This window comes from Dermacentor silvarum, chromosome 5 (assembly GCF_013339745.2).
Source record: "Dermacentor silvarum isolate Dsil-2018 chromosome 5, BIME_Dsil_1.4, whole genome shotgun sequence".
Taxonomy (NCBI): domain Eukaryota; kingdom Metazoa; phylum Arthropoda; class Arachnida; order Ixodida; family Ixodidae; genus Dermacentor; species Dermacentor silvarum.
The window spans coordinates 144,125,293-144,153,057 of record NC_051158.1 but is presented as its reverse complement, the minus strand read 5'-3'; the positions used below and the strand labels follow the sequence as shown (position 1 = coordinate 144,153,057).

Below are 27,765 nucleotides of genomic sequence, written 5' to 3'. Positions count from 1 at the left end.
GACCGTGGCTCCCCCTACGCGGTGCCGAACTAGCAGACGCTCTCCGAATGAAACGCTGTGGCTACGTGTCGCTCGCGCTCTTGAACTCGTATTTTGATCGGAATTTTTCGCGTTATGTTATTACTGGCTGCCGAAACAACGAGAGGACGCATAAATGCCGTTGCGCTTAGATGGCTGTACTATTAGCGGTGATACAGTGAGCCTAAAGCCTCTAAGTCGGGCTTTAACTGAGCCATGCTACGCGCGACCTCGGCGTTGGTTCATCGCCGAGTTTCAGTAGCTCCAGTCCCTCGTTAGCCAGCGGCTAACGTGCACAGCGGGCCTCTAACAATGACTACGCTTCGGGAGTGAATGATCCACCAGCTGTATATATGCAGTTGTCTTACAGGTTTCACTGACTAGTGAGCTACGGATCATTCGGCGGAAGCGGTCCGTCGATAATGAGGCTAGTGGCTTCGCCGCTTGCAGGAAGCCTTACACTACACCGCACATTTTTTCTTCTTTTTTTTCGGACTTACGTAGCGCAGCAGCGGTCATCTTACAGTTGTATGCGAGGCTGCTTTTGCGGATCATATTGCCGCTTGCATGTGCTGCGTGCGGGTCCGATAAATTCTACCGTGCGTATTGTATCTACTATCTTATCAAATGCAGAGCAGAAACGATGAGTTAACATCCAGGTTTGTCCTGGCCACTGACAAAGCCACGCAGGAATGAGTTAACTCTATAATCAAGGGCGTTGCAATGTGGATAGCATTGCTGCCAGCAGACGGTAATGTCTTTGAAGTGCACGGTATATTCTTCCATTTGGCAGGCGGCTTCCTCGGCTTCAGCTGCTTCCGATGAACGAAGAGCGATGGAATGGCTTGACGCTTCAATTTTTTTTGTGCCACAGCTCTGCAGAATCACCGGCTCAAATTGATCATCCGTGAAGTGATCCTGCGCAAACGTGAAATCAGAAAACAAGGGGCTCTATTCTGGACACGCATGGCGGCTGCACGGCCGCCATTATCCGCCATCTTGGCTGTCTCATTGGCTGTCCGGAGGTCACGTGTTTTGAAATTTGTGCCGGGAAACAGAAGTTTTGCTAAATGCAATTTTGCGTTTTCGTCAGAATGATGAAACGTGACGTGGAGCTGCAAACTTTATCGACTAATACTTTTTTGTGGTCCTTGGCACCTCTATTGCGACTTTAGCGCTTAAAAAGAAAGTGGACGGTAGCGTGCAGAAGCTCGTGCAATGCATCTGCAATTTCGCGAATATGTGGTGGCGTCCCAAGATAGCCGGCATGTCAGCTTGCTGATTGGCTGAAGGAATATCCTGTGAAGAGCGTCACAGGAAGGGCTGTTTCGTAAACGTCAATTTGACGTTGCGTGACGTTGCGCTCGGCCGCCATTGCAGAGATTTTCCGCCATAATTTGTGGTGCGACGAGCCACGCGAATTATGGTAATGAGCGGCCATATGCAATGACAGTGGAGAGGCATGCGTATCGCCGCATTTTCTCTGTCATTTGGGGCGATGAAAATCTTTTGTTCACAACGCGTGCTCATAGCATTTGCATCGCTCTCGGGTGGTGTTGGCATTTGTGTTTTGCACCATCATTTTTATTAAAAACACGTTTATTTGAAATAATATTGGTTGAAACTAGCAAACTTTCTGCGACATTTCGCACTTTTTACTATTGCGTTTGTATTGTAATCAATATTAATGACTTTTAGCGTCATCGAAGGCTATGACAACGGTGACTTTTTAATTTGCAAAAAGAAATGTACGCAAGACGCCTTGAAGTTTCCTCTCGCGGTGCGAGTAAGCAGCCAAGTGCACAAGAGATGGCAGTGCCGGCGTTTGCGTCGCTCAAGCGGATACCTGTGGCGCGCGCAACGCTATCGATGATATTCGGCGGCTTCTCAGCCAGACGAGTCGGGCTGAGTCACTTGCGGATCACGAGATAGTGATAACGCGGCCTAGAGCGTGCGCTGATCATCACTGGCAGGTCGCGTATGTTGTCTCAAGGTAGAAAGCAAGCGCGTGGGCGCCAATATACGATGACTCAATCCGTTTCCCGAGGACACGCATCCTAGCTAATGAAGCAGACGACAGCCTGCGCGCATGCAGACGACGGAAGCGAGAAACGATTTTGATGGAATAATCGTACGCGTTGAGCTAGCTGCTTTATTTTTACTGGGGAGGAAAACTGTTTTGCTTTATCAACCACGCTATGTTCAATGCCTACATTACAGTTTCTTAGGCGAAACGTCAAATTTGCGTCACGTTACGAAAGCAAAACGGGGCCATGAGCGCCATTTTGTAAGCGTCGCGCCTACGTCACGCCTTGAAGAAAATGGCGGAATGTCCAGAATAGCGGCTAAGGTCACCGTAAAACCTCGCTCCTTCAAGTATAAGGCGTAACACAACATTCCCGGCACAAGTTATTATCGCCGGGAAGTCTTGTATACGGTGTTTCTTTTTTAGCTCGCCGCCAGCACAGGTACTTATCTCTTGTGCTGCTACATATCGCCGGGAAATCTTGTATACTGTTTTCCTTTTTAACCCCCCCTGCCAGCACAGGTCCTTATCTCTTGTTCTGCTACGCGATACACGACTAGAATACTGAGCACACTTTTCACGCGCAGCACTTTCTACCATTTTCGAGATAGTTATCGGTCCTCGAGGATCTAGGACGATAGCGACAAGTTTTAGCGACAAGAACATTGATCTTCGCCGACCACCGAGTTGAGTTTTTGCTGAAGGCGCAAAGTCGCCCTAACTAAATAGCTCTAATCGTCTTTCCGCAGGTAAGCGCCCATTTTTCCCTACGTACCGTCACCGCTTCATAACATACAGCGATACACTCAAAACGTGCCGTTCGCGTACATTCAGGCCACACAAACACAACGCCATGCATTGTATAACCGAGTCAACAAAAACCACGTGCGTTTGAGGACAAGATGAAATCCGGCCACGAAAGTTGCAAATGCAGCGCGAACATGCAGCGCGAACAGTGCGGCACTTAGGAGGGAGAAAAACTAACGAAGCCTCACACAGCAAGTGGCAGCATGTGAGATTACGGATCATTGAAGAATCGCTCGCTTACCTCACACAGCCGGGACCATTGTGTTGGGTTGAAATCAGCGCGGCTGATTGTTTGAAGCCGGACCTTCCTCTGCGCCGCGCCTCGCTTCGCTGATGGAATCCGGAAGAGTCGCTTGCCGTCTGTTTCGCGTGATCTGCACCCGAATGCCGAGCAACACGGCATCGCGAACACTACGCCTTAAAAGCGCAAAGGAGACGCGATGCGTGGTGCCTCCATACACGGCTCGCAATGGTCTGGCACCGCGATGGCGGCGGGAGCAAAAAACAAGCAAGAAAAAAAGCGCGCGAGAACACGTGACAGCATTCGGCCAATCGGAGGGCCGAGCGCCGAGAGAACGGGCAGGAGAGGAGGAAAGCGTCAATCTTCAAAAGATGTCGCTACTTTTTTTTTTATTGAGGGGCTTTAGTTCACCAGCGCGTCTCCTCCTCTCCCAGCGTGACATTATCACGACCAGTGCTCCCGCTGGCGCCGGCCCAGAGTTTCGCCTCCTGTTATTCTTTCTCCGTGGTGGCGCCGCAGCGGATCACACCGTTTTCGATGCACGCGGCAGGCCGCACCTTTTTAGGGGCGAAGCTCCTTATAGCGGCACCCGTTCCGTCCCCGTCGTCGTAGTAGTAGTAGTGTGTAACCAGTCTGAGAAAAAAATGTCACAGTTTCGCCCTAAGGGCGAAGCAATGAATGCGATAGCAACACAGCAATGTCATACGAAGTAAGGTGAGCGGCTTTGGTAGCAATATGAATTGTAGTAAACATGAGCTGATTAAGTAAGCAGGTGTGCTGCGGCGTAAGTAGACCGACATGAAGAGAGACTCGATGACCACGAGAAGGCGCGTGTGAAACGGTGGTGTTGATGAGAAGCGCTTCCCGTGGGCAGCGCGCGTGCGAAGGGACACACCTGTAGCGTGCACTGCCGATCCGGGCAGCATTACATGTGTAGCGTGCGTTGGAAAATGTGACCCGACTATTACTAACTGAATGAACAAGCGTGGTGTGAGCGCGCACAAACAAACATGAAGAGATCACACTGAATGACTGCAGACAACGACTGTCAAAACGCTGGCAGCAAGCAGCGGGCGAAGGTACGTGCGGTCTATCGCTTCAACGGAAACTGAGCTGAGAATGCACAGTGCATAAAGGTCAGAGCCGTGTGGAGGTAAGAGCCGGTGCGGCGAGCGACGAGCGCGGTTGCTGGCAGAGGAAAAGTGCGCCCCCCCCCCCTCCCCGCTCCCTCCGGCACTGGCTTCCCGCTTCCTTGTTTGCGCGTGGGAGAGATAAGAGACCGTGCGGTCGAGCGACGAGCGCGGTTGTGGGCACAGTAGAAGTGGCACAGTAGAAATTCGGGCGCGTTACACAACTCGAAAGACATCACGTGAAACTCACATAGTCCGTCGGGCGTTAAAAATGCTGTCTTTTCTCTGGCGTCGTTGTGCATAGGAATTGGCGAGTAACCTGACCGTAAATGAACAAGGGAAAAGCAAGATGCCGCAAAGAGGCAGTCAATGGCGTCGTCAATTCATGGTAGCGGATATACATCTTTCTTGGGAATGGCGTTTAGGCGACTATAATAAACGCAGGACCACCACGTACCCTCTTAATTCTTGGCCAGTATTACGGGGGCTGCCTATGGGCTAAACGATTCTTGAATGACGCCTTTGCAAAGCATTCCATGGTCTTGATCGCTGATTATCTTGCGTTCTGCCTGGGTCACACGATAGGGTTATGTCGGATTGGCTGAGCGGCTTAAGTTTGCTCGGTAAGCCACCGAAATACATCGAAGTTTGGACGGCTGGCCAACGTAACGACCGTAGCAAGTGTTTACACAAGACCCCCGCACCCAGACCTTTCGTCCGCCATCCGCCAGATAGTCCGCGAGGATCTCCAGCGGCATGACGAACAGGCACGTTATGCGGCGCCACGTTGCAGCTCCTCCATTTTCCGAGACACTCTTTGGGAACCTCCTTCGGCTACTTGTAACCACACGGTGAACGTCGCAGATCTTATCGGCTCCAGAGACGAAGCGCATTACGGTACGACCGAACCACCACGCAATGATTCGTCCCCTTAACGCTTTGATCAACGCCCACGCAACTTTCGTCCACGATGACTTACCGCTACCTACGACTTTCAAGGCGAAGCACCTCGTTACCCTCAACTTATGTCTTCAGCAGAATACTACAATCTGCATCCTGAAGTTCGCCCTTTGCCAGTGTGTCACTTCTGCGGCATGCCTGGCCACATAGCTAGGTACTGTAGCCGATGCCGAGCATCGACCTAAGGACCTTCAGCATCGACTGTGCGGTCTAGTGGTCGTACACTCCACACTCGATTGCCAGGAGACTCCACTTCCGGAAACCACTTCCGAGAGGACAGACGCACCGCCTAGGTGACCTACTTTGGAGAATAACCCGGGACCACTACCGCTACCGGGTACGCCAGATGCTCAGAGCTACTCGTTTGATGCAGACTTGGTCTCGAAGTCAGTTTAGCTGAGTTTCGGTGCCATTATAAGTTATTACTTTGGCTATAAACGGGATGAAGCAAGCCATCTCTTCATCAAAGCATCCGACTCTCGAACACTGGCTGCCTCTTGAAAGGCAGCTAACATTTTCAATGTAAATAAGCGAAGCTTCGAAAACAGGAGCGTAGATTGTAACTGTCTCCTCGAGTTACGTAATCTGACAATATGTTTAAGAAGGCGTGACTCCTGAATGCAATACTGCACATCAATCTTTTGGTAGTTCAGGTTGGTAGTCCAAGAGGTAGCATAGCGAATTTTATTAACAGAAACATCGAATTCTTTCTCCTGCCTGATCATCCTGCTACTAAGTCACTATGGTGTAAGGTAACAAATGGTGCACTAGATGTATAATTTGGTGCAATAGGTATATTGTCCTCCTGGCGCCGCTTCTCTATTTGGCCTTGCTAACAAGTACTTTACACAGCGTAGGCTACACAGCGGCAAATTTGTAGTTGCATACTATTTCAATCTCTTGCAGATCAACAAGCAGTCGTTCAAATCAAGTGACAGCCATAAACAAATTTGTGATTTGATGATCGCTATGTCCTTGTCCTTTAATTTGTTTCAAGTAGTCGTGTTCCCTACCTGCGAAAACAACATTCGGGATCTTATTTTTGTTGGTTACTTACTCGACAAAAGTGAACTTCAGTGTAACACTCTTCAAGGCTTCTCTGATCAGAACGCGGTCATTATTAGTCTAAATGTGACGTTCAGAACCAAAAACCACGTGCAAATATGCACCAAATTTGAACAGAGCTAGCGATGCGTCTATTGTGAACAAGCTGGAGTAAGCGTGGGACGATTTTTTATATTCTAGGGCTCAGAGTGGGGTTGATTGTTTAGCGAGCGTATGTTACGGTGTTGTTCACTTCTGCATCTTAAATGACGTTCCTGTGAACTTTACGAAGTAGTGTCGGACTCAGTAGAGTGCTTTTCACTTGAATGGCAGTTTCAGTGTCAACTGGCGTTCAAGTCGACGGCACTTGAAAGTGCCCTGTAACACGGGTATCAGACACCCTCCATAGATATCCAGTAGATGTGCAGCTTGCGAGTAGAATATTCCACCAAATTTTTTTGATGTGTGTATAAATACTACGTGAATACCAATATATCACCAGTTGGAAGCCAGCACTTGTCCTGTTTTCTATTCGGCCACGTAATTTCTTCTCGCACTGTGCACGTTCATTGTGGATTACGCATTAGCCCAGTAAGCCACCTGGCTAAGTCACTCTGACGTACTGGCCCTGGGCTATGGGCGCAAAATATAAAACATATTTTAGCCTTTATGTTTCCTTTTTGTAATCAACTCGATAACGCAAAGTAAACGGAATGCAGTTCTGAAAAAACACTTTTTCACTACAAATTGAGATAGTGTTTGTCTTTAGCATTCCGTTTAATTAAACCTGCATTTTCCTTTTCCCTTTGTAAGCGGTACCTTTGGTTTTGAGCTCTAACGCAGCCTGACACATTGACAGCTTCGTTTTCTGTAAACATGAACAACCTGTGCTTTATAAATGTGGAACGCCTTACCAGTGCAATTCTGTTTCCGTGAGGTTGAAGTTTTTCTGTGAGGTATTCAGCAAATGACAACAGCACTGTCTCGGATTGCTTGTAGGGAGAGTGCACAATGCCATCCTGTATCGGTGCTTGCATTGGTGCTTGCATGGTAGCCTTAAAAAGAAGCAATGTACACATATGCATCTTATGACTCGCGAAATTCTCAAAGTAGATACGAGATCATTTTCATAACTGTTTTGATGCGAGTGTATTTGGCCTGATTTCATGTATATGCTGTGTGCTTTTATTTGATCTACAAAAAACTTAATTCTTGCAGTACGGAGATGGAGCGTTGAGGCTCGATATCGCAGTCTATACAGTGCTAAAGAATGGGGTAAGAGCACAAACGATGAAGCACTGACCTTCAGATATTATTTATTGCGTGCACGCATACTGACCGCTGCATTAAGAACCGCCTGCGGGAGCACCTGAATTTTAAAATAAAAAAAAAAACTAGAAAAAGTGCAGCCGGGCTGTGCACTGAAAAGAGGGAGGATGCTCTCAAGAATTACTTGATAACACCATTGTAGGAAAGTATGAAAACCAAAGAACACGCGATGTCGATGAAGCTTACAATATAACTTTCAAAAAAGCAGAAGCTCAGCGTGTATCGGCACGCCTCTAATTAGGACTTTGTATAAAGAGATATATATCTTTTTGGGTGGCCGTGGTCGCAGTTTGGCTGTCGCACTTCATATGGTATCACATTCATTGACGTTGTCGATATTCCCTTCTGTTGTATTCTCTCCTTCTTGCGTATTTACATTCCATGCTCAGCACGCAAGTAACTTGAAGGTCACCGCTTCGTCACTAGTGTTGTTGCTTGCCCCGTCATTTCGCGCTGTTCACATTCCGAGAGTCGAGGATTATGGCTGCTGCCGGGGCAGGCTCAACTCTGGCCGACGTTGCAGTAACTCACAATCGTTATGCTGCTTGCTATCTGAAGCAATCGAGAAATAAGTTTCAGTTTCGCCCGAAAGGCGAAGCATCGACTGCGATAGCAAATTAGTGGACATCTATACGAAGTAAGGATAGTAGTTTTAATGTCCGTGTAAACTTGTAAACACAGGAAAACTAACCAAATTAACAAGCATGGTATCACGAATGCCCAAACAAACACGAGCGCATCTGACTTGATGACTGCAGAAGCTTGCTGTCAAAACGCTGTAGTTAGTAAGCGCGGTGGCAGCAGCGAGCGATTTGACCTTCGTGCCGCCGCTCGCATCAACGCTAACTAAGCCGCGAAAACTCAGCGTAGGGCGGACTCTGTCCCTGGCGCGGATGGCGTTCAAAATACCGAAACCCGAGCGACCGCGCGCGGCGTTGAATGCGCCCCCCCCCCCCCCTTCCTACGTTCCCCCGGAATGCGGCCGATAGGGCCGCCCCAGAATATAACGCGCCCCCCATCTGTACCCCAGACTACAACGCGCCCCCCATCCGTACCCTCCCTAGGGAGCGTTGCGCGCGACTCGCACGCTTTCACTCGCACATACAGCATACGGCGTGCGGCTACGATTCTATCGCCCTTATACTTTATACGGAACCTCACGGCGACGCCGGCGGCAGACATCCGCCTGGAGTTTACATATAATTGCTATCGCAATAAAAGATGATTTAGAGTATTAGAGACGACGCTATAAAGGTGATGTTGATGTAGTGCTGCTAAAAGGGTGCTGCTGTTGTCGACGCTAGTATACGTCGAGCGGCGACACAGCCATTCTAAATTGCTCCGCAAGATTCTGGCAACACAGTGCAGAAGACACCGCAGCTGAACTCTGAGAGGGGCAGAACCGCATTGCCAGAGTGAAACCTGGGCCTCACGTTGCCGGAAATCAAGAATGCTACGCTCACTTGTCGTTGCTAATGAAATTAAGAATGCAGACGCCAGACCAGCCAAACGCGCATGCGTGAGTGCACAGGGTTAACTAGCACTCATTATTTCCGGTTTCTATGGGTACCTTATATCATTCATTTTACCTTTTGTTCAACAGGGCATTCAGCTGTCTAGCATATACGTTCCGAACTTTCAGACAATCGCCGCATAAAATACTTCCTCAGAATATAAATGCTCGTTATCATTGCGCGTTCATTTCGACGGCTGGGAAAGTGTAATGCGAGATTTCTGTGGATCTTGTTTTGCATTGGCAGGAAGGTGCAATTCCTTAGCTTCTTTTTTATGACTAAGAATAGTTATGAGAAGAAACCTACACACTGATGAGTGCGCCACAATCTCCACCTTATGGAATTTCTCATAAAATCAAATGAAAGCTAAGAAATGTCGCAGGCTTGCGCGGCACACGCAGCATAGTCATAGCGTAAACTGGAGGAGCGGCTCTATAGGAGCTCCATTTTTGGCAGCACGCACTAGAGGGTCTTCGCAGCGAAGTCTCTTTGCGTCGTTTTGACGAGAAGATGTTACCACTCCGCCCAGGTGTTGTTTTTGGGGCTCTCTACGCAGCTGTCTGATGAGCCTGACGTTGTCTGGTTGCAGCCGCGCTTCTTCATCAGCGGTTCTTCAGCCGTGGTTCGTACCTTGCGCAGATGCGCCATTACGTGTACCGAAGAGCAAACACAGGTGTCAGACTACGCGGCGCACATGCCACATCTCTTGACTCGTGGCACGATATGATGCAGTTGATGCTGATAGTGATTATTTTTACGCCTATTCTTAAAACGGGGCGGTAAAAATAGTCACCTAGCCTACTTGAGTTAACCAGATCCAGCTACATGCAGTATACAACTCCTACATGCAACCGCTACTTGTCGGGACACCTGGCCGAATACAACGCAACTGCAATAGAAAGTTTACACTTATCTACGCTACTCGGTGCGCATGTAACATCGTGTGAGAAATGGCAGGAAACGATGCTAATGATGATGATAATTAATTGGCACCACCTTTGAAACGAGATGGGGATAGTCATTTAGCCTGCTTGATTTATTGAGATATGCTATAGATTTTTTTTTTTTTTTGCTGTAGCATGTTGGTATACATCTTCTTAATTTCCCTTTTCATCCTCAATCCTCCTCTGTCTAGCACTACCTATGCTGCTAATGATGAAGATTTAATTGCGTCCCCTTTCGAACGGGGCGATGACAAATAGTCACCTAACCTACTTCATCTGATCAGGTATGCTATATATGTGTTTCATTACACAAATTTTAACGCGAGAGCGCTAAGGTTCCGGTATGAGAGAAAATCCGCTGTCGGCGTCGGTGTCGCTTTCGGCGACCTTGTCAGTGAGCAAAAATTTCCGTACATATTTGTATGCCTTTCCTTGCTAGATGACATGCGGTATACGCGTGTTTCTCATACCTTGTCGGACGTTCTTGACGAAATTATTGCTCGGCGTTTTGAGAATGACAGCCCACAAACGAATGTCATGAAACAAAACTCCGACAGCGCATGCCTTTTATGTTAAATCTTCTCGGACTGATATGCGAGATCTGTTCAAAAGGAAACCGATCTTTTTCTATAACACCTTTACTGCTTATGGTACAACATTTTAAGTGATGTCTCCTTCAAAGTAGTGCCCTCCACTGATAATGCACTTGTATTTAGAACACAGAGGAACGATGCATCCAACATTTCCAATGCCTGAACATCATCTTCTTTATTTTATGTCCCCCGGCAACCATCCTCATCTTATTTCCTATACAACATTTCCCCGGTTGATAAAAAAACACAAAAAAACTATCGCTTGCGTAACGCATAGTCCCTGAGTTTCAACGGAGTTTTTTCAACTCGTGCGCTCTTCCGTCGGGGTTGGCCGGTCATTTTGTCCTGCAGTGAAGACGGCTGAGTACTTGATTCACTGCTGGCTTCTGCTGCTATTTCTTGCCTTGACGTAGAAGGGCAGTCAGCATGTTGTTCACTCACAGGAAATGATCTACCTTGAAGAGATTCGTTAAGTAGTGGTAGAGTCCATTCTAGAATACCAGGTCGATTGCCTGTTAACTTCTCCGCAGCTTCTGAGTGTATCGCTTGAAATTTGGAAGCGTTCCACACTCGACCGTCATCCAAAAGAAATGAAGCTGGCCGTCGTTGCTCAATAATCTGCTTCGGTTTCGAAAAGCGCGAAGATACTTTCCCGTGAACTGACGACTTTCTCACGCGGACGTAGTCGCCGACGGCAAAGTGTCTTGTTCGGGCTCCGCGACGGCAGTCTGTGTAAAGTTTGGAAGAAGCTTGGTTTTGTCTGACACGCTAGCGGAGCCATTTCATCGCCTGTGCTGGATTTTCATGAAATGAAGAATCCGGTAATCCAACAATGCTTAAGCGTGTTCGTGGCAGTCGTCCATGCAGCAAAATGGCTGGTGCAACTCCCGTTGTGGCATGAGGTGTGCAGCGGTAGACCCCCAAATAGTCGGTCACGGCGACACGGATATCACGCCGCTCGTATACTGCCATCTGGACAACATATTTGAGGACTCTGTTAAACCTTTCTACAAGCCCGTTTGCTTGCGGGCGGTAAACAGAAGAAAAGCAATGGCATATGCCGCGTTCCTGAAGGAATTCTTCAAATTCAGCCGAGCTGAACTGCGGTCCGTGGTCTGAAACTATTTCACTCGAGTAGCGTTCACGAGAAAACACTTGTAGCAGAAAGTTCTTGACCATCGCCGTAGAAACTTGTCTTGAAAAAAAAAAAACTTCTGGCCATTTGCTGTCACAATGAATAAGCGTCACTGCATAACGGCATTTGATGGGAGCTTGCTCAAATGGGCCAATAATATCAATGGCAATCTTCTCCCAAGGGTTGTAAGGAAAAGCTACTGGCTGCATAGGTGCTACGGTTGGCCGTGCTGGTTTATCATATGACTGGCAAACAACACATGTTTTAACCAGTTGTTTTACGTGGTTATCCATTCGAGGCCACCAGTACAACTCTCGCAAAAGGCTTTTCGTACGACTGATCCCCGGATGTGATTCGTGTGCGACTTCCATCAAACGACGAGTAAGGATACTTGGAATTGCGGTCCTGTCACCACGGCAAAGCAAGTCGTGTAGAATGGATAGTTTTGCACGGACATGAAAATATGACATTAGCTCCGCTTCCAGAGATTTTGTATCCGGCCAAGAGGACAAAACAAAGTCCATCACTTTTGCGATTGTACTGTCAGATGCACTCTCCTCTTGTAATTCTGCAGGGGTTAACATCGGAGAAAGAAGGCAAAGAAACTCATCTTCGCCAACCTCATTGGTTTCTCCTTGCAAAGGCAGTCGAGAGAGCGCATCAGCCACCACATTATCGCTCCCTTATGGTGTAGTTTTGACAAAGAAGTCGCGCTGACCAACTGAAATTGGCAATGGCCGATGTCTAACACCTTTGGTTGACAGTAAGATGACAAGAGCACTGTGGTCGGTTCGCAAGACAAAGGGGCGACCCCAAAGGTACACATGCCAATGTTCGCTGGCCCAAACACATGCTAAGGCTTCACGTTCGCCTGCAGAGTACTTCCTCACTTGTGAGCTCAAGGTACGGATGGCAAAGGCAACCATCTGTAGAATTCCCTTGTTATCTTGTTGCAGCACAGCGCCCAGTCCATACCCGGAGGCATCGGTCGTTACGATGGCGGGTAGGCTTGGGTCAAAGAAATGTAGAACCTTGCAAGTTGTCAGCAGTGTTTTCAAACGGACGAAACTCTCTTCGGCAGCTGGAGTCCAAGCAAATGGCTCGTTGCCTCGAAGCAGTGCCCGTAAAGGTTCCACAACATCCGAAAAATGTGGAACGAACTTGGAATAAAATCCCACCAGACCAAGCAGGGAACGAAGTTCATTGATGTTTGAAGGCGCCGGAGCTTCTTTCATCGCTTGGATAGATGACGCTAGTGGAAAGAGTCCTTTACCGTTCACAACATGTCCCAGAAACGTTAGTTCTGTGACGTCGAAAACGCACTTCTGGTTCAGTTTCAGGCCCGCTTTAGAAAGTCGTTGCAAAACGATGCGAAGATTTGAAAGACGGTCTTCTCGAGAACGACCATATACGATAATGTCGTCGATGTAGAAAAGTACAGCTTTGCACCCTTTCAGTATGAGATGCATCATCTTTTGAAATGCTGACGGGGCTGAAGCCAAGCCGAAATATACTCTCTTAAAACGAAAAAGCCCATCGTGCGCGATGAAGGTAGTCAGATCTCAACTCTCAGGATCGAGCTCTAGTTGATGGTAGGCCGACGCCAAATCCAGCTTCGAGAATCGCTTGGCGCCAGCTAAGCTGTGCAGCAGCTCGTCTGTCTGTGGTAGTGGAAAGCTGTCAACACTTATAGCTTTATTGGGCTCTCGCAGATCAACACACATTTGTATTGAACCATCCTTCTTGCGAACAACCACTATAGGAGAAACCCAGTGAGAGGCGTCAACGCGCTCGATTATGTCTTGGGCTTCAAGTTCAAGTGGGTTTCTGCAGTTCAGCCGACACTTGTTCACGAAGGGTAAACGGCAGCCGTCGGAGCTTGCTGGCAACGGGTGGAACGGAATCACGAAGCTTAAGTTTGTGTTTGAATCCTTTGGTAAGTTCGAGCTGTTTGTCAAAGAGGTGTTCATACTCTGAACGTACCTCAGCTGGCAATCTAGTAGTGCTGGAGGCCAATGCAAGACACTGAAGCGATTTACCTTCAATATTCATTTGTAGTGCCGCAATGGCGTCTAAGCCCAGTACAGTGGTGCCTTCAGATACAACATACAGAAGAATACAAGCAATTCTGTCTTGGAACGCCGCTGAAGGGACAAAACAGCCCAGTACAGTGGTGCCTTCAGATACAACATACAGAAGAATACAAGCAGTTCTGTCTTGGAACGCCGCTGAAGCGACAAAACATCCTCGAACTCTTATATTTGACTTGGAGTAGCCGAAAAGCTGCAATGAGGTAGGTTTCACAGGGTAAGTGCTTGCAAAAACCCGATGATAGAATTCTTCAGCCAGAATAGTGACAGAAGATCCCGTATAAACTAGAAACGAAGTAAGGCTACCTTCCACAGCGACGGATGCGTAAATGCCATGCTTGTTTCGATTGACAACACAAGCTGTTTTTCCGCTACTCTGGGAGCTAGCGTCGTCGTCGTCATCAACTTGTCGAACTTTAGCTGAATATCCAGACGACCTACACATGAAATCTAAGTGGCCAATCTTCTCGCAGCGACGACATCTGCGCTTGCGGGCCTTACATGCAGGACTGTTTGCAAGATGATCAGTCACTCCACAACAATAGCAAGCTCGAAGCTTCCTGGTACCTTGTACGGGATGCTCAGATGCTTTGGCTTTGCACTTATTACAAGTTGTGCGTTCATTTGGTTCTTCAGAAGACCGAGAAGAGCTTTGCGCTGTTTTAACGTGACGAACTGCAGCATCATCGCAAAATTCCTTAGAATGACTCACGGCTTCTTCGTACTGATTAGCAATTGTTATAGCTCATGAGAGCGTCAGTGATGAGCCCTCTAAAAGTAACCGCTCACGTAAATGATGATTCGTCTTTTTCTAGACAAACTATCACGCAGCATCTCATCAGCGAGGCTTCCAAAATTACAGTCTGCAATGAGGATTTGTAAAGCAGAGACGTATTCTTCCGCTGTCTCACCTTCATGCTGAGCACGGCAGCTGAACCGTTGTCGAGCCACGATGACGTTGACTGAATGCTCGAAATGATCCGAAAGCAGGGCGATCGCAGAGTCATACACGTCATTCGTCGACCCGGTGTCACCTGTGCTCGAAGGACTAGTAGCGAGAGCACAGCCAAACTGCAAGTCCGCTCGCTTCAGCGTAGAGAAGATCCGCTGCCCCTCCATACCAAGACATGTGAGCAGGATAGCTTTTCGGCGTTCGGCTGGAAGCTCTGAAGCTCCAGAAGCCACAATGTACGTCTGAAAGGCCTGCTTCCACTGGTTTCATGGGACAGCCGGATGACCAGGCGAAAGCAGGAAAGGTGGTGGCAGTTGCAATCCCGGAATGCTCGTTGTGGTGATGCAGCAGAAATCACCAGGACTCTTGCTCTTGCATGTGTTGAAATCTCGTCGCCAATATGTTGTATTTAGAACACAGAGGAACGATGCATCCGATGCTTGAACTTCATCTTCTTTATTTTATGTCCCCCCGCAACCATCCTCATCTTCTTTCTTATACAACAGCACTCTTCCTATCTTTTCTTCGATTTTTGGAAAGCCTCCTGGAACGCACTTTCTGGAATGGCGCGCAGGTCTCTTCTCGCATTTTCCTGGATCTCATTTACGGTTTGGAAACGACTGCCTTTCAAGGTGGTTTTCAGCTTGGGGAATAGAAAGGAGTCTGCTGGCGCTAGGTCCGGAGAATATGGTGGGTGTGGCACAACAGGAGCGTGGCGTTTCGCTAAGTAGCTGCGGACAAGGATGCGTGAGCCGGGGCATTGTCATGATGCAACATCAAAGCCTCATTTTCCCCACAATTCAGGCCTCTTAGTGCGCATAGAATCTCTCAAGCGTGCTAGGATTCCCTGGTAAACTTTCTTGTTTACCGTCTGACCATGTGGCACAAATTCCTGATGGGCAATGCTTTTGCAGCCAAAAAACACAACCAACATCACCTTCATTTTTGACCGACTCATGCGTGCTTTTTTGGACGACGATAACCTTTGGCCACCCACTGCGATGACTGCACTTTCGTTTCAACATCAGAGCCATAAACCCATGTCTCAGCGCCTGTTATGATGTTCTTAAGAAAGCTTTCATCGTCATTGGCAGCGGCGAGCAGTGCCTGGCTGATTTCAACACGGGTCTGCTTCTGCTCGCCAGTCAATAAACGCGGCAAGAATTTTGCACTGACACGACGCATCCCAAGTTTGTCACTCAAAACCTTTCGTCAGCGACTTCTGGAACAGTCAAACGACGATTTCCACAAATCACAGTTTGAACTCTCTCGACGTGGTCATCATCTGCGGATGTGGAAGGTCGTCCAGGCTTGGGATCATCACCGACCGACATTCTTCCGTCTTCAAAACGCTTGAACCAATCATAGCACTGCGTGCGACTCATACACTCCTTCCCGCATTCTTGGCTAAGCAACTGAAATGTCTCTATGAAAGCTTTCCTAAGTTTGTAGCAGAACTTCACACACACACGCTGTTCTTCCAATTCCTTCATTGTCACTTTGGCACCAATCCAAAAAACAGCTTGTTCATGTGCTTACTTCAGCGGCTGTAGCTCGCCAACTGACGGTGAGAGCGAAACGCGGCAAATGGCAGTTTGCTGTCTAAACCTGCCGCTACATGCGCTTTGTAGCCGCATCGCGCTCCCTCTGCTGGTTGGTGCGCTATATCAAAAGTTCGGTTTCTTATTCTTATTTGTTATTTTGAAGCATTAATGAATAAAAATGAAAGCCTCAGCCCGCACCATAAGAACATAAATATTGTCACGAGCAATGGCAAAGACAAAGACATTGTACTGGGGCTGGGTCAGAGGCTCTCTTGTTGGACTGAAAACCTGCTGGAACCTGTGCGCTCTGTGCAGTCTTGACTAGGCAAGCGCTAGCCGTTCACGGTTAATTAAATACTCCCCGTAACATCTTTTTGGTGGAGGTGCGGGGTATATCATTTTGTCCAGAAGTGCCTGGGTTGGCGCCGGTATGGCAGGTTGCGTCGCGGTCTCAGCGTCAGCAGCGAATGCAGAAACAATACATTCTTCCAAAGGTGACAGTTCGGCTAGTGAAATTCCTTGAGGAAGAACATGGTTCGAAGTAGAAAAGTTGAGGACTGGAAGCAACGTTTTGTTGTTGGCAATAAGCACTACGGTATGGGGAAGTGCGATGTTGCGCGAGAGGATCAGATCTGTGAGGGGAGCGACCACATATTTACCATTAGGGGACTGGGGGAAACGGTGACATAAGGACGTAGGTAGCAGCCTGCGCGGGTAGTCGTAGAAACTCCAGGGAACGTAGGCGAGCGTTACTTGATGCGGTGTCATCAGGACACAATGGCAGTTCGAGCCGCAAAATGCCAGAAGAACAATCAATGAGGGCAGAGTGGGCGCTCAAGAAGTCAATGCCAAGAACGACATCATGTGGGCAAGCGTCGAGAACGGCGAAGAGAACTGAAGTGTGGTGGCCGGCAACAGTAACGCGGGCAGTGCACATACCAAGAACAGGTGTTCGGGTGCCGTCAGCTACTCGCACAGTAGGAGAGACGGCAGGTGTCAGCACTTTGCGTAGGCGGCGTCGGAGCGTAGAACTCATAACAGATATGTGGGCGCCAGTATCGATGAGAGCAGTAACGGGCACGCCGTCGACGAGAACACCGAGCAAATTGCGTCTTGAAGTAGGGGTCGATAGATGTTTTGCGGTCCTTGTCGTCAATGCAGCCTCACCTCCCGGAGCTGCACTGGCTAGTTTCCCGGGTGGTGTCCAGAGGAAGCCGGAGAAGGAGAGCGACGGCGTTGAGGGGAGTGCGACTGGCGACTCTGAGGTGACGGCGATCGGCCGGACCAGTGTCCTTGTGCGGCACTATCGGCGTAGGTCGATTCTGAGCGCGAAGAAAGACGGTGAGGATCACGGGCCGGGAGTTGGTCGTCAAGAAAAGATGTGCTGTACACTCTTAGCACGGTAACGTTTACTAAAGGGGCATATTCTCACAAGTTTGTGCACCTATAAAAAAAAAGTTACATAGTAACCTTTATTTAAGTAACCTTTAATGAAGGGTACACTCTCACCAACGTGTAACCTATAAAATAAAAGGCTACGTGTACCTATACTAAAAGTTACTATATAGTAACCTTTAGTGTAGGTACGCGTAGCCTTTTTGTATGTAACCTTTCGTATAGGCATAGTCTTGCAAGGCTTCGCACGTGCGTCCTTCTGCGCATGTACATGAATTTAGGACATTGATTCTTCGGCCAACCACCAAACTTCAACGCAATGCACTAGCATAACTCACTGAACAGAACTTCATAAAAATTATCCTTCAAATGATCGGCCGAATTTCTACAACTTTCGGTTACCAACGTCAGGAGGATGCACTCTTCTGAAAATATAGGCATTTAAGGCACTTAGTCATAACTTCTCTGCTGCGTTATATTTGCGCTTTGGTCAAGGTTAAATCACTGCTATAACTCAGCAGGCAATTTACGACTAAGCGCCGTAAAAGCTTATGTTATCGGAAAAAGGTATCCTTTCGACGTAGCTAACGGAAAGTTGTTGAAATTCGGCTGATCTTCCGAAATACACTTTTTCTGAAAACACTGCTCAGTGAGTTACGCTAGTTCCCTGCAGTGAAGTTCAATGGATGGCTGAAGGAGCAATTCACAAAATTCATGTGCGTGCGCAGAAGGACGCGCGGGTGAAAACGTGCAAGACTGGATGCCTATACGAAAGATTACAGAAAAAAAGGTTCCTAAATATGGCCGCAGGGGTTATGCCCTAATTTCTTAGACATGACTCATTGTCTAAAACCAAAAAATATTCAGGTTTTAAGACAAAATGACATTTTATTGCTGTGAAAACTTCATAGTGGCGACAGACAGCATTTGCGCGATACTCAATACATTTGGGAAGAAAATTTTACTAATTAGCTTTTTCATTTCTTTGGGACATGTAATTGCATATAGAAGGCAGCCAGTACTGAAAGCATACCGATTTGCCATAATTGTGCCTGGCACCAATTTCGAGAAATTGAATCTGCAATGAAGTGCGTTGCTGTTTCAGTTATTCTTTCTGCACAACCTGCAGCAAAATTCTGTAAATATCTCAGTTGGAACAGCAATGCATTTTATGGCATGTTTGCTGCAAAATTCTGTAAATATCTCAACTGGAACAGCAATCCATTTTATGGCATGTTCACAGTATGCGTTTTTGAGACTATTCTGTGGCAGAATGCTTCCAGCAACCGGATATGGAGTGCTGATTGACCAGCTCTGCCGTTAACCACGATTGTTTATTTACATGCTAATCAGTCAAACATTGGCGCCATTCGTACTAATGATTATTATTGAAATTCTGTGACGATGGCTATAAAACTTGTTCAGCAGAAATCAACATTTCGTCTCAAATTATCTTTTTTTTAAATATTCATGGACAGACTGGTTAACAACGTATAAACCTTTGCCACCTTGCTATTTTACAGCGCAGGTCATTTAAACAAGGCAGCTTGCAGGAATTATTATAGAAGGCACAATGCATCAAGACAGTTGTACCTTTTGAAATAAGCTGGCACATAATTGGTAATTTTGGATTAAATGTGCAAAACACAAAACAATTTATGAAATACACAGTATGTTGCTTTTGTATACTGGTGAATGCATTGTATAAAGGTTCGTCCCGCAACATTTTTCTTTGCTGCGGACCATGTTAAAAGTTATTTGCAAAAAGTATCATGTCGTCATCACATGATAATGAGATTTCTAATAATTATATTTTGCACAAGTGGAAAGCACATCTGAAAAGGCGGCACAATTCAGAATGAATACGCATTTCTGCATGCAACATTTCTTGTATCGAAAAAAATATATATAGGTATGAGACGGCAGCACCCACATTCTGGAAATGATGTGAGTAGCAGCTGTGAGAAGGAAAGCTGACACAAAACATTTAGTGAAAATGTAATGTTTACTTTATTTGCATATACAAAACAAGGTAACTCAAAGTTCTCCCTTCACAAGCAAAATTACATTTTTTCTTGGTCTGTTTTCTTCTCCACGGCCATGAAGCAGTAATGAAAAAACCTCTGAGTACAGCGCTGCCTGGCATCACAAATTTCTACAGCATCACGAGGAACAGGGCAAAAAAAAAAGAGAAATGTTGAAGGTTCGTGTACAATATGTTCAAATACAAATACATATAAGTTCTTCCACGAGGAGGCCGATCTCATCCCTGTTTCGAGCACAATCATGTCTCTTTGCTGTTACGGTATGTCAGTTGCTAATTTTCAGATCTCCTTGCTGTGTAGTAACGACAGAAAAGTAATCTTACAATCTCATAGTTATGTGTTAGCGTCGCCCTGCAAACAACAGCTATTAACATGTAATGAAAGAGACATAAATAAACCACAAACAGATGAAAAGCTACCACAGAACAAATAATTAAACACGCCTAAGGTGAATATACTCTTCTGTTTAGGAAATGTTGGTAAGAATAACAAGTAAAGATTAAAAAACTTAACGAAAATAAATTCTGAAGTCAGTTCGTACTCCCCTCCAGTACAAGTACAAAAAACAATACCGCCATAATGTGACAGTTTAACAGTCAAAATGCAATATCAAGTGATTACAAACTGAATATCAGCACAAAACACCAGTTCCGTGCATGAGGTCAATGTTGTGCGTCCGCACAAAAGTGCAACATAAACTTGAGATTTAAGAATAACCAACACGGTTACTGATAGTGATAAAAAATATTAAAACAACAGTGTTTATGAAGCAAGCAAGTAGTTCACTTAAATAAAACTGAACAGTGCGAGCATGAGCAAGAATTGACGGTGAAATATACGACAGACACATACCAGCAAATAGATAGTTGAACAGGAAGCATTGCTTACCTAGGTCACATTTATTGCTGTCTTCGGCATTCATTACAGCAGTCACAACACAAACGATGCTCACCACTCTCAGGTAAGCGAAGAACCTTTACCATTGGCCATCGGCAATGCGTCTCGTCGCAGCGGCCACGCAGCACGCCAAACATGTCCGTGCTCCACGTCCGGCGTCATGGCTTCTTTTCAGCGGCGCGCGAGCCTTTAGGAGTCCTTTAGGTAACTGTACCACCCGTCACGAGTGACTCAGACACACAATACGCTTGGTAAGCGCACGCCACCAAATCGGAGAGCGTAAAAACGTGGGTAAAGCAGTGAAACAAAGCGCGAGACGACCGCTTTAAAACGACACCGCCGGCCATACTCTTCCCGGCATGCATCGCGAGAGCTGCGCAATGCAGTGGAGATATGAAGGCCCTCATGTGTGGCTGAAGCTGAAGCGCGTTTGATTACGCCCCGCATCTACCACAACTAAATATAATAATCAAACTACAGTTCCGTCAAACTATCACAGGACCATATATATCAAGATGCTAATATTCTAATGTTTCAGGATGTTGCTTTTCGTTTGTATTTGTATGTTTTCTCCCTGCTCATTTGGCCGGCCGCCATTGTGGCCTCCCGCCGTGAGCGCACGTTCATCTCTCTACGAGACCTTACTGGAGCGGCGGTCGCCCGCTGTCATGTGCATGTAGCGGCGTCTTTCTCGCGTGTTAGTGAGCGGGCAAAATTGGTGCGTGTCTGGCGTTCTCTAATGAACCCAACATTTGCTGTAATTTAGGAACCACTCCCTCTTATGCATCAAAATACAAAAAAAGAAAGAAGAAAAAGACAGCGCGGTGACAAAACATTAAGTTGCAGTGTACAAGTAAGTCTGATTACGAAGCATCTTTCTCGCCCTGCAAATTAGTTATTCGGCCTGCTCTACGCTTTGATTCTGTCGGTCGTCGAGCTATTAAACTACGGCCCACGTGCGGCCTTGAGTGTGAGCTCGCTGTTAGTGGGTGTCGCATTTCAGGAGAATATAAAACAAACGCGAATATAGGGAACATTGATACACAAGGGGAAAAAAGAATATTGGGTACAAATATATATGCAATCACCATAATGCATCTGCTTTTAGGTTTTGTGCAGGCACACAAGTCTATGTTTTATACCACAGCCTAAAATGCCTGTATCGGTAGCGGGGGGCTTTCCATCACATTGAAACACGTAGTGATAATTCATGCCACAACATCGTTTGCCACAACATTCTCCGATGCATGTTCACTGTTTCTGCGGCTTCCTTTTAGATTATAATGGCACGTATGCAGTAGAGATCAGTGACGAATGAATTGCTGCTGTCTCTCTTGAGCATACGCTCGTGTAAGATTTAATTTTTTTTACATTGCGAAACCGAAGAACCCTACTGGTATCAATAAAATATTAATCTAGTCCAACCAGCCTCATTCCCTCGGGCACACAACATATCGTATAGGTTAGTCCCAGCTAAAAACACCACATCAGGATAGCAATACGACACAATAATAAGTAAACTTCCAATCCATGCAGTAGGTCCCCTAAGCCACGAATGGCAACTCCTTTAGAAGTTACAATCTAAAGATTACAAGACATTTGGCGTTGCAGTAACCTTTAAAATATACGCTTCGGCACATGTAACCTCTAGCCGCGACGGAAATTCACGAAAACACAAAGATCAAGTTTTTTTTAGTCACCGAGTAACCTTTATGTTATACGTTACTTGCAATTATAGGTTAACATAAACGTTACTGTGCTAAGAGTGTAGTACGGGCCACGATCTTGGCGGTGGTCCCCGGGGAAACTTGGTCGGTAATTCCGACGATTGCGGCAGTGGCGTGAAATGTGGCCGACGCGAGAGCAAGAAAAACAGATTGGTCGATCGTCAGGCGTCCTCCACTCAGAAGCGTTGCGGTAGCGGGGTGTGAACCGGGGAGCGGAAGCGGCAGCAGCAACAATTGGGGCGGTGAGGTGTTCAGTGGGAGGACCGGAAGCGCACATGGGCGGAGGGGCGTAACTGGGGGCTTGCATATATGTTTGCATGTACGTTTCCGATGACCACCATGATTGGGACGTTGCGCTCCCGTTCGTCACATTTGCATACAACTCATCATGTCATGAAACTGCCGGCTACTCACCCTTCTATCTTCTCTTTGGACGCCATCCCTTACTAGCCTTTGACACCTTGCTCCCTTCTGATCCGGCCTCCACGTCCACGACTTCCTATGCGCAAGATGTCATCACGCGTGCGCTCGTCGCGCGCACAGTAGCCCGCGCTCGGCTCACGTCATCGCAGACCGTACAACCATCTACGATCGTCGACACCGGGATACTGATTTTCCACCGGGCTCTCTCGTCATTCTCTGGCTCCCATCTCGTCGTGTCGCCCTGTGTGAAAAGTTAATGTCGCGGTACGTCGGACCCTACCGCGTGCTGCGCCAGGTGACTCCTGTCACCTATGAGATATGTCCCATGGCATCCACCTCATCGACTGCCGCACCGCGAAGTGACATCGTACATGTTTCCCGCCTCAAACTTTACAACTGTGGTAATCCATTTTGATCACAACAAGCAACATTAACAAAGCGAAGCAATAATAGAAACATGTAAATAATGTAATATTTCTGGCGCGGCTGTGCACTTCCTCCGGGATCGGCATACGCAATACGCCGCGTTTATGCAAGAATGCTCGCCTTCGTGCATAGCGTTCTCCGCCAGCGTTTCTCGGTAGACATGACGGTTACATAAGCTTCAGTTGCTGGGAAGCGTGAGAAGCAGTCAGGAATCGTTTAATACTATCGCGTTCCAATATTAAAGGCGAAGCATAAGCGTCCTCCAAGTTTTTTTATGCCTCTCCATAATCTTTTTCTTGCTCAAGCCTTCTGTTTCTTGGACCGCCACCTATGCAAGTGTACATGGCTCCCCCACCTGGTGTACCACTATGCAGCTGCAATGCAAAGGGCGCACGTATAGAGGCTATTCAGCGTGCACCCAAATTTTCAAGACAAGTGGCACGATACGATGCTAATGACGATAATTATGGTTTATTGGCATCGCCTTTGAAACGGGGCGGTTACATTATCCCCTAGCAAGCTTTATTTAATCAGGTATACAATATATCTTTGCACTCTAGCATTTTTGTATGCATCTCCTTAATCTTCTCTTTCTATCTTCTCTATCTACATGGTACCGCTAGCTATGCAACTGCTACATGGCGTGCCACCTGGTGTAACAATATGCAACTGCAATGCAAAGTGTGCATCTATCGACGCCACGCGGCGCGCATGTCATCAGGGGCTTTAATCGGGTTTCTCCTTGCGCGCTAGGACGCATTTATAGGGAATGTTTCAGCTTCGCTCTAACAAGCGCTGGCTCGGTACAGTGGTAGAATAGCCGACTCCCGCGAAGTGGGTCCTGCTTCGATTCTGTCGGGAACTGGTATTTTAGATGCGAAGCATCTTATGCTCGGGGCTATGTCCCTCCCTGAATCCGCCGTGCGGCGTCCAGACCTGCACTGCGCATGCGCATCCTCCTCCCCCTCCTCTCCTTGTCTCATCTCCTCTCCTTTCGGCATTCCTGCTCTCTTCTCCGACGCTCCTCTCCTCCCCGGATTGCGCAACGATTGGTAACACCTGCGGCTCCGTGCGCGATAATGCGAAGCAGCTTAGGTTAGAGGCGCGACGGTAGGCGCCCCAGAGGCACCGGCAACAGTCACCAACGCCGCGCGCGTTCGGTGCGAACGCGGGCAAAATGCCGACGGCATCGACAACAGTTCTGCACGTTGCTGGTGCTGCTGCATGTCCAAGTTTATACAGCTGATAAAACTACCTTGAGTCTACCCCATGGCTGCTTCGCATACTACTCAGGGTTCCCCTACGGGAAGATGGTGTAATTTTTTTTTTCTGTCGATAGCTGCGAAGGACATCGGCGCCGGCAGCAGCGGACAACATCGCCTACCGACACGGCTATTGGGATGAGCCCATAGCAGCTTCCGCTGTAAAAGGCCGCTGGCAACTTTTCTCTTCGCCATGCAGTTTCTAAGGTAGTGCCTGGTGCTTGGTTGCAGGTATAGGTGATTAAAATATCTGGTCATAACATAGACGTTGCAAACATTGCATAGCGCATTACAATATACATGTGTGATGAGCGGGTATGAAATAAGTAATACATATTATATTCTATAACTGCTTATAATTTCTCCGGGATGTGACAAGTCTGACGGCATTCCTGTTTTGACTGAGCGTGAACAACACGTGTAGCCAAAAATCAGCAGGTATAGGTGATTAAAATATCTGGTCATAACATAGACGTTGCAAACATTGCATAGCGCATTACAATATACATGTGTGATGAGCGGGTATGAAATAAGTAATACATATTACATTCTATAACTGCTTATAATTTCTCCGGGATGTGACAAGTCTGACGGCATTCCTGTTTTGACTGAGCGTGAACAACACGTGTAGCCAAAAATCAGCGCCCGGGGTGGCGGGTGACGGGCAACGTAGTTCGACACCGTACACTCATTGCTGTGAGATACACATTAACACTTCGCAGGCAGACGGGTAAGTTGGCGCAAGACAGGGGTAATTAAAGATGGCGGGGAGAGGCGTTCATCCTGAAGTGAACTTAAATAGGCTGCTGATGATTATGATGACGACGACATCTCAACACACCATAGAAACCATTCTGCAAAATACTCGTTACATTGTTGTACCACTCGACGAACGAGACGGTATTTCAATTTAATCCCCGAATGCATCTTCTTGCATTTTGTTATTGCCTAAGAAGGTGGACATAATAATTATTAGAGCGAGAGTTCTACTGCGTCTTGTCTCGCAAGGTCACTTTATCGCGTTGCAATGACCTTGATACGCCGGAGCGCGAGTCGCCGAATCGGAAGTGTGGCAGGTGTGACGGCACGCCAACTGATCCGCTGCGGACAGGCGTCGCAGCGGCGCTCGCTCGGAGCCTCGCCGCTGCGGTACCACGTGACTAGGTGAGGGTTCAACAGCTGCTTCACCACCGCTTGGCCGCTATGTCTCGCCATGGATGGGAAGCCGGCTGGGCCATCTGTGCATGCGCTTCAGCGAAAGCGATAGGCTGAATCCAATTAGCCAGTAGATGTAGCTAGACAGCAGGCTGTGAAATCTCAAGCAAAGGCAAAGTTAGCTGCTAAAGCACCGGAGCAAAGAGAGGACAGATTAGCACGTTATAGAGAATCTCACCGAGCCCGGAAGCACGGATTAATGAAACACTTTGTGCGTAGTCTTTGCGAAACCAAGTAAAACAGACATTTCGCTTGTGATAGCTTGGCTTACAGGAGTTACACCTTAGCCAATTTTTCGTGCCGTATTCATTTTGAACCAAGTGGATTCTGACCACAATCAAAAGATTGCGGGCGAGCCAAAATTTAGAGACTTCGCTGAAGTCATCCTAATCTTGAGTTACCTGCGTGTTTGAATTATGGCTAGGGCATATATTTCTACAACGGTGCGTGTGACATGCTGGCAAGCTGTGTTTGCGCTAGCGTGCGCTAGCGTACCTTTTGACTTTCGTAGATGTCTTCGGCTCCGCTGTTGCATGTCCGTTCCTCGCAGTTTCCGGTACAATTTTCCGGAAGGAGCTCCAGCATTTGTTGGTGCGATCGAATTAAATTCTCCATTGGCCAAGCGGGTCACAAAAGTGAAGGGGCCAATACCATAGGCACAACTCTAAGAAAGAATGACAAACAAAGGTATTGATTTTGTAATTGAGCAGCAAAATAATGTAATACCGTATTTGTGCGGTCGACGAAGGGCTTAAAACCTATCCGTCTTCTTCTCGGCGAAGACTCACAAAGCAGAGGCTCCCTTCCTTGTCATCGTTCCGGAACAAGGCACTTGACAGTGCCTTGTGGGAAGGTACTACCTACATCGCTCTATCCGTGCTGGATGTGGAAGACCCCTGCCTTATCAGGAAGCTACAAGAAGTGTCCTACTGTCTCGAAGATGAGCGCCCGCCACAAGTGAGCTGCTTTTCAGTCGACGTAAAACATATTCATTGCTGCTGGACCATGTCTAGCGTGCATCGATCGCTATGGGTGTGTCTGTTTTCAGGACTCGTGCGGAGTCAGCATTAAGATCTTTTTTAGAAATTCTTAATTCTTTTTTAGGTTCCACCTTCATATAGCACAATGGGGATTTTTTTCTTGAAAAAAAGATGGTGTATGCATAGGCTCGTGTCCTGCCTCGATACTTAGTGACGTTCTTTTAGCAAGTTATGACAGATTCCTCACGGAATGCCTGAAACAAATAAGCGCTGTAAACGTGCTCAGATTTGTAGAACACTTTTTAGTTTTTTAAAGATCAAACCCCCGTGATAATCAGCCTTGTTCAGGACAAATTGGTGACTTGTGTCGTTCCTGCATGAAGAAAATAGAACTCACTACTGAATTTTCCAATAATAACAAACAGATGTTCCTTGCCCTCGAACTACTTCTATCAAACCATATGTGCTGGCAGAATGCCCTCCGCTCCAAGAAGAGACTCCTACCTTAAAGCTTGGCGCATTCGCAACCGGTGAAGCGTGCGATTGCCAAATCTTGTTTAGGAGCTGCCATGTCGCATTTGTGCCTTCACTACCCAGATAATTTACTGTCCACCATTGCCGAATGTATTTTAGAATACTTAAAACAGCCAAAACCTGACAAACGTAACAATCAAAAAGAGAAAAGTTCGCATTCAAGAACCGCGGTCATTCCCTTTTTACACCGAGTATCAAAAATGTAGGACATAAGGCAGGCATTACAGCTGTTTTATCAGCCAAAAAAAATTAAATCTACAGTATGTGCGAAAAAATCAATACGGAACAAACGGGGCCCCGCACGTGTGATAAGAAAGGCGCCGAAAAGCCTGTTGATTGCTGTCACAACGTAGTGTAGGAGATCCCCCTCTCGTGCGGTCGATGCTACATCGGCAAACTGGCCGTTCTATTAATGACCATCTCAAAGAACATTCCAATTTAATAAAATGGTGTGATGGCAACCACCTAGCCATGTAAAGCTGCCGTGGTGGTTGTCGTGCATCTTTTGACAAATGCAAAATGCTAAGGCGCAAT

At 47.1% G+C, this 27,765-nt stretch overlaps 1 protein-coding gene across 1 annotated transcript in view; it reads right to left on the bottom strand.

Moving 5' to 3' along the window:
- LOC119454469 (uncharacterized) overlaps window positions 1-26,357 on the bottom strand; it is a 124,272-nt gene extending 97,915 nt beyond the window's left edge. The window contains exons 1-2 of the mRNA XM_049668515.1: window positions 26,213-26,357; window positions 7,141-7,281 (exon numbers count right to left, since the gene is read on the bottom strand). Coding sequence (XP_049524472.1) covers window positions 7,141-7,281; window positions 26,213-26,332 — 261 coding nt within the window. The 5' untranslated portion in view covers window positions 26,333-26,357. The remainder of the gene's footprint in view (window positions 1-7,140; window positions 7,282-26,212) is intronic.
- Window positions 26,358-27,765: the final 1,408 nt, after the last annotated feature.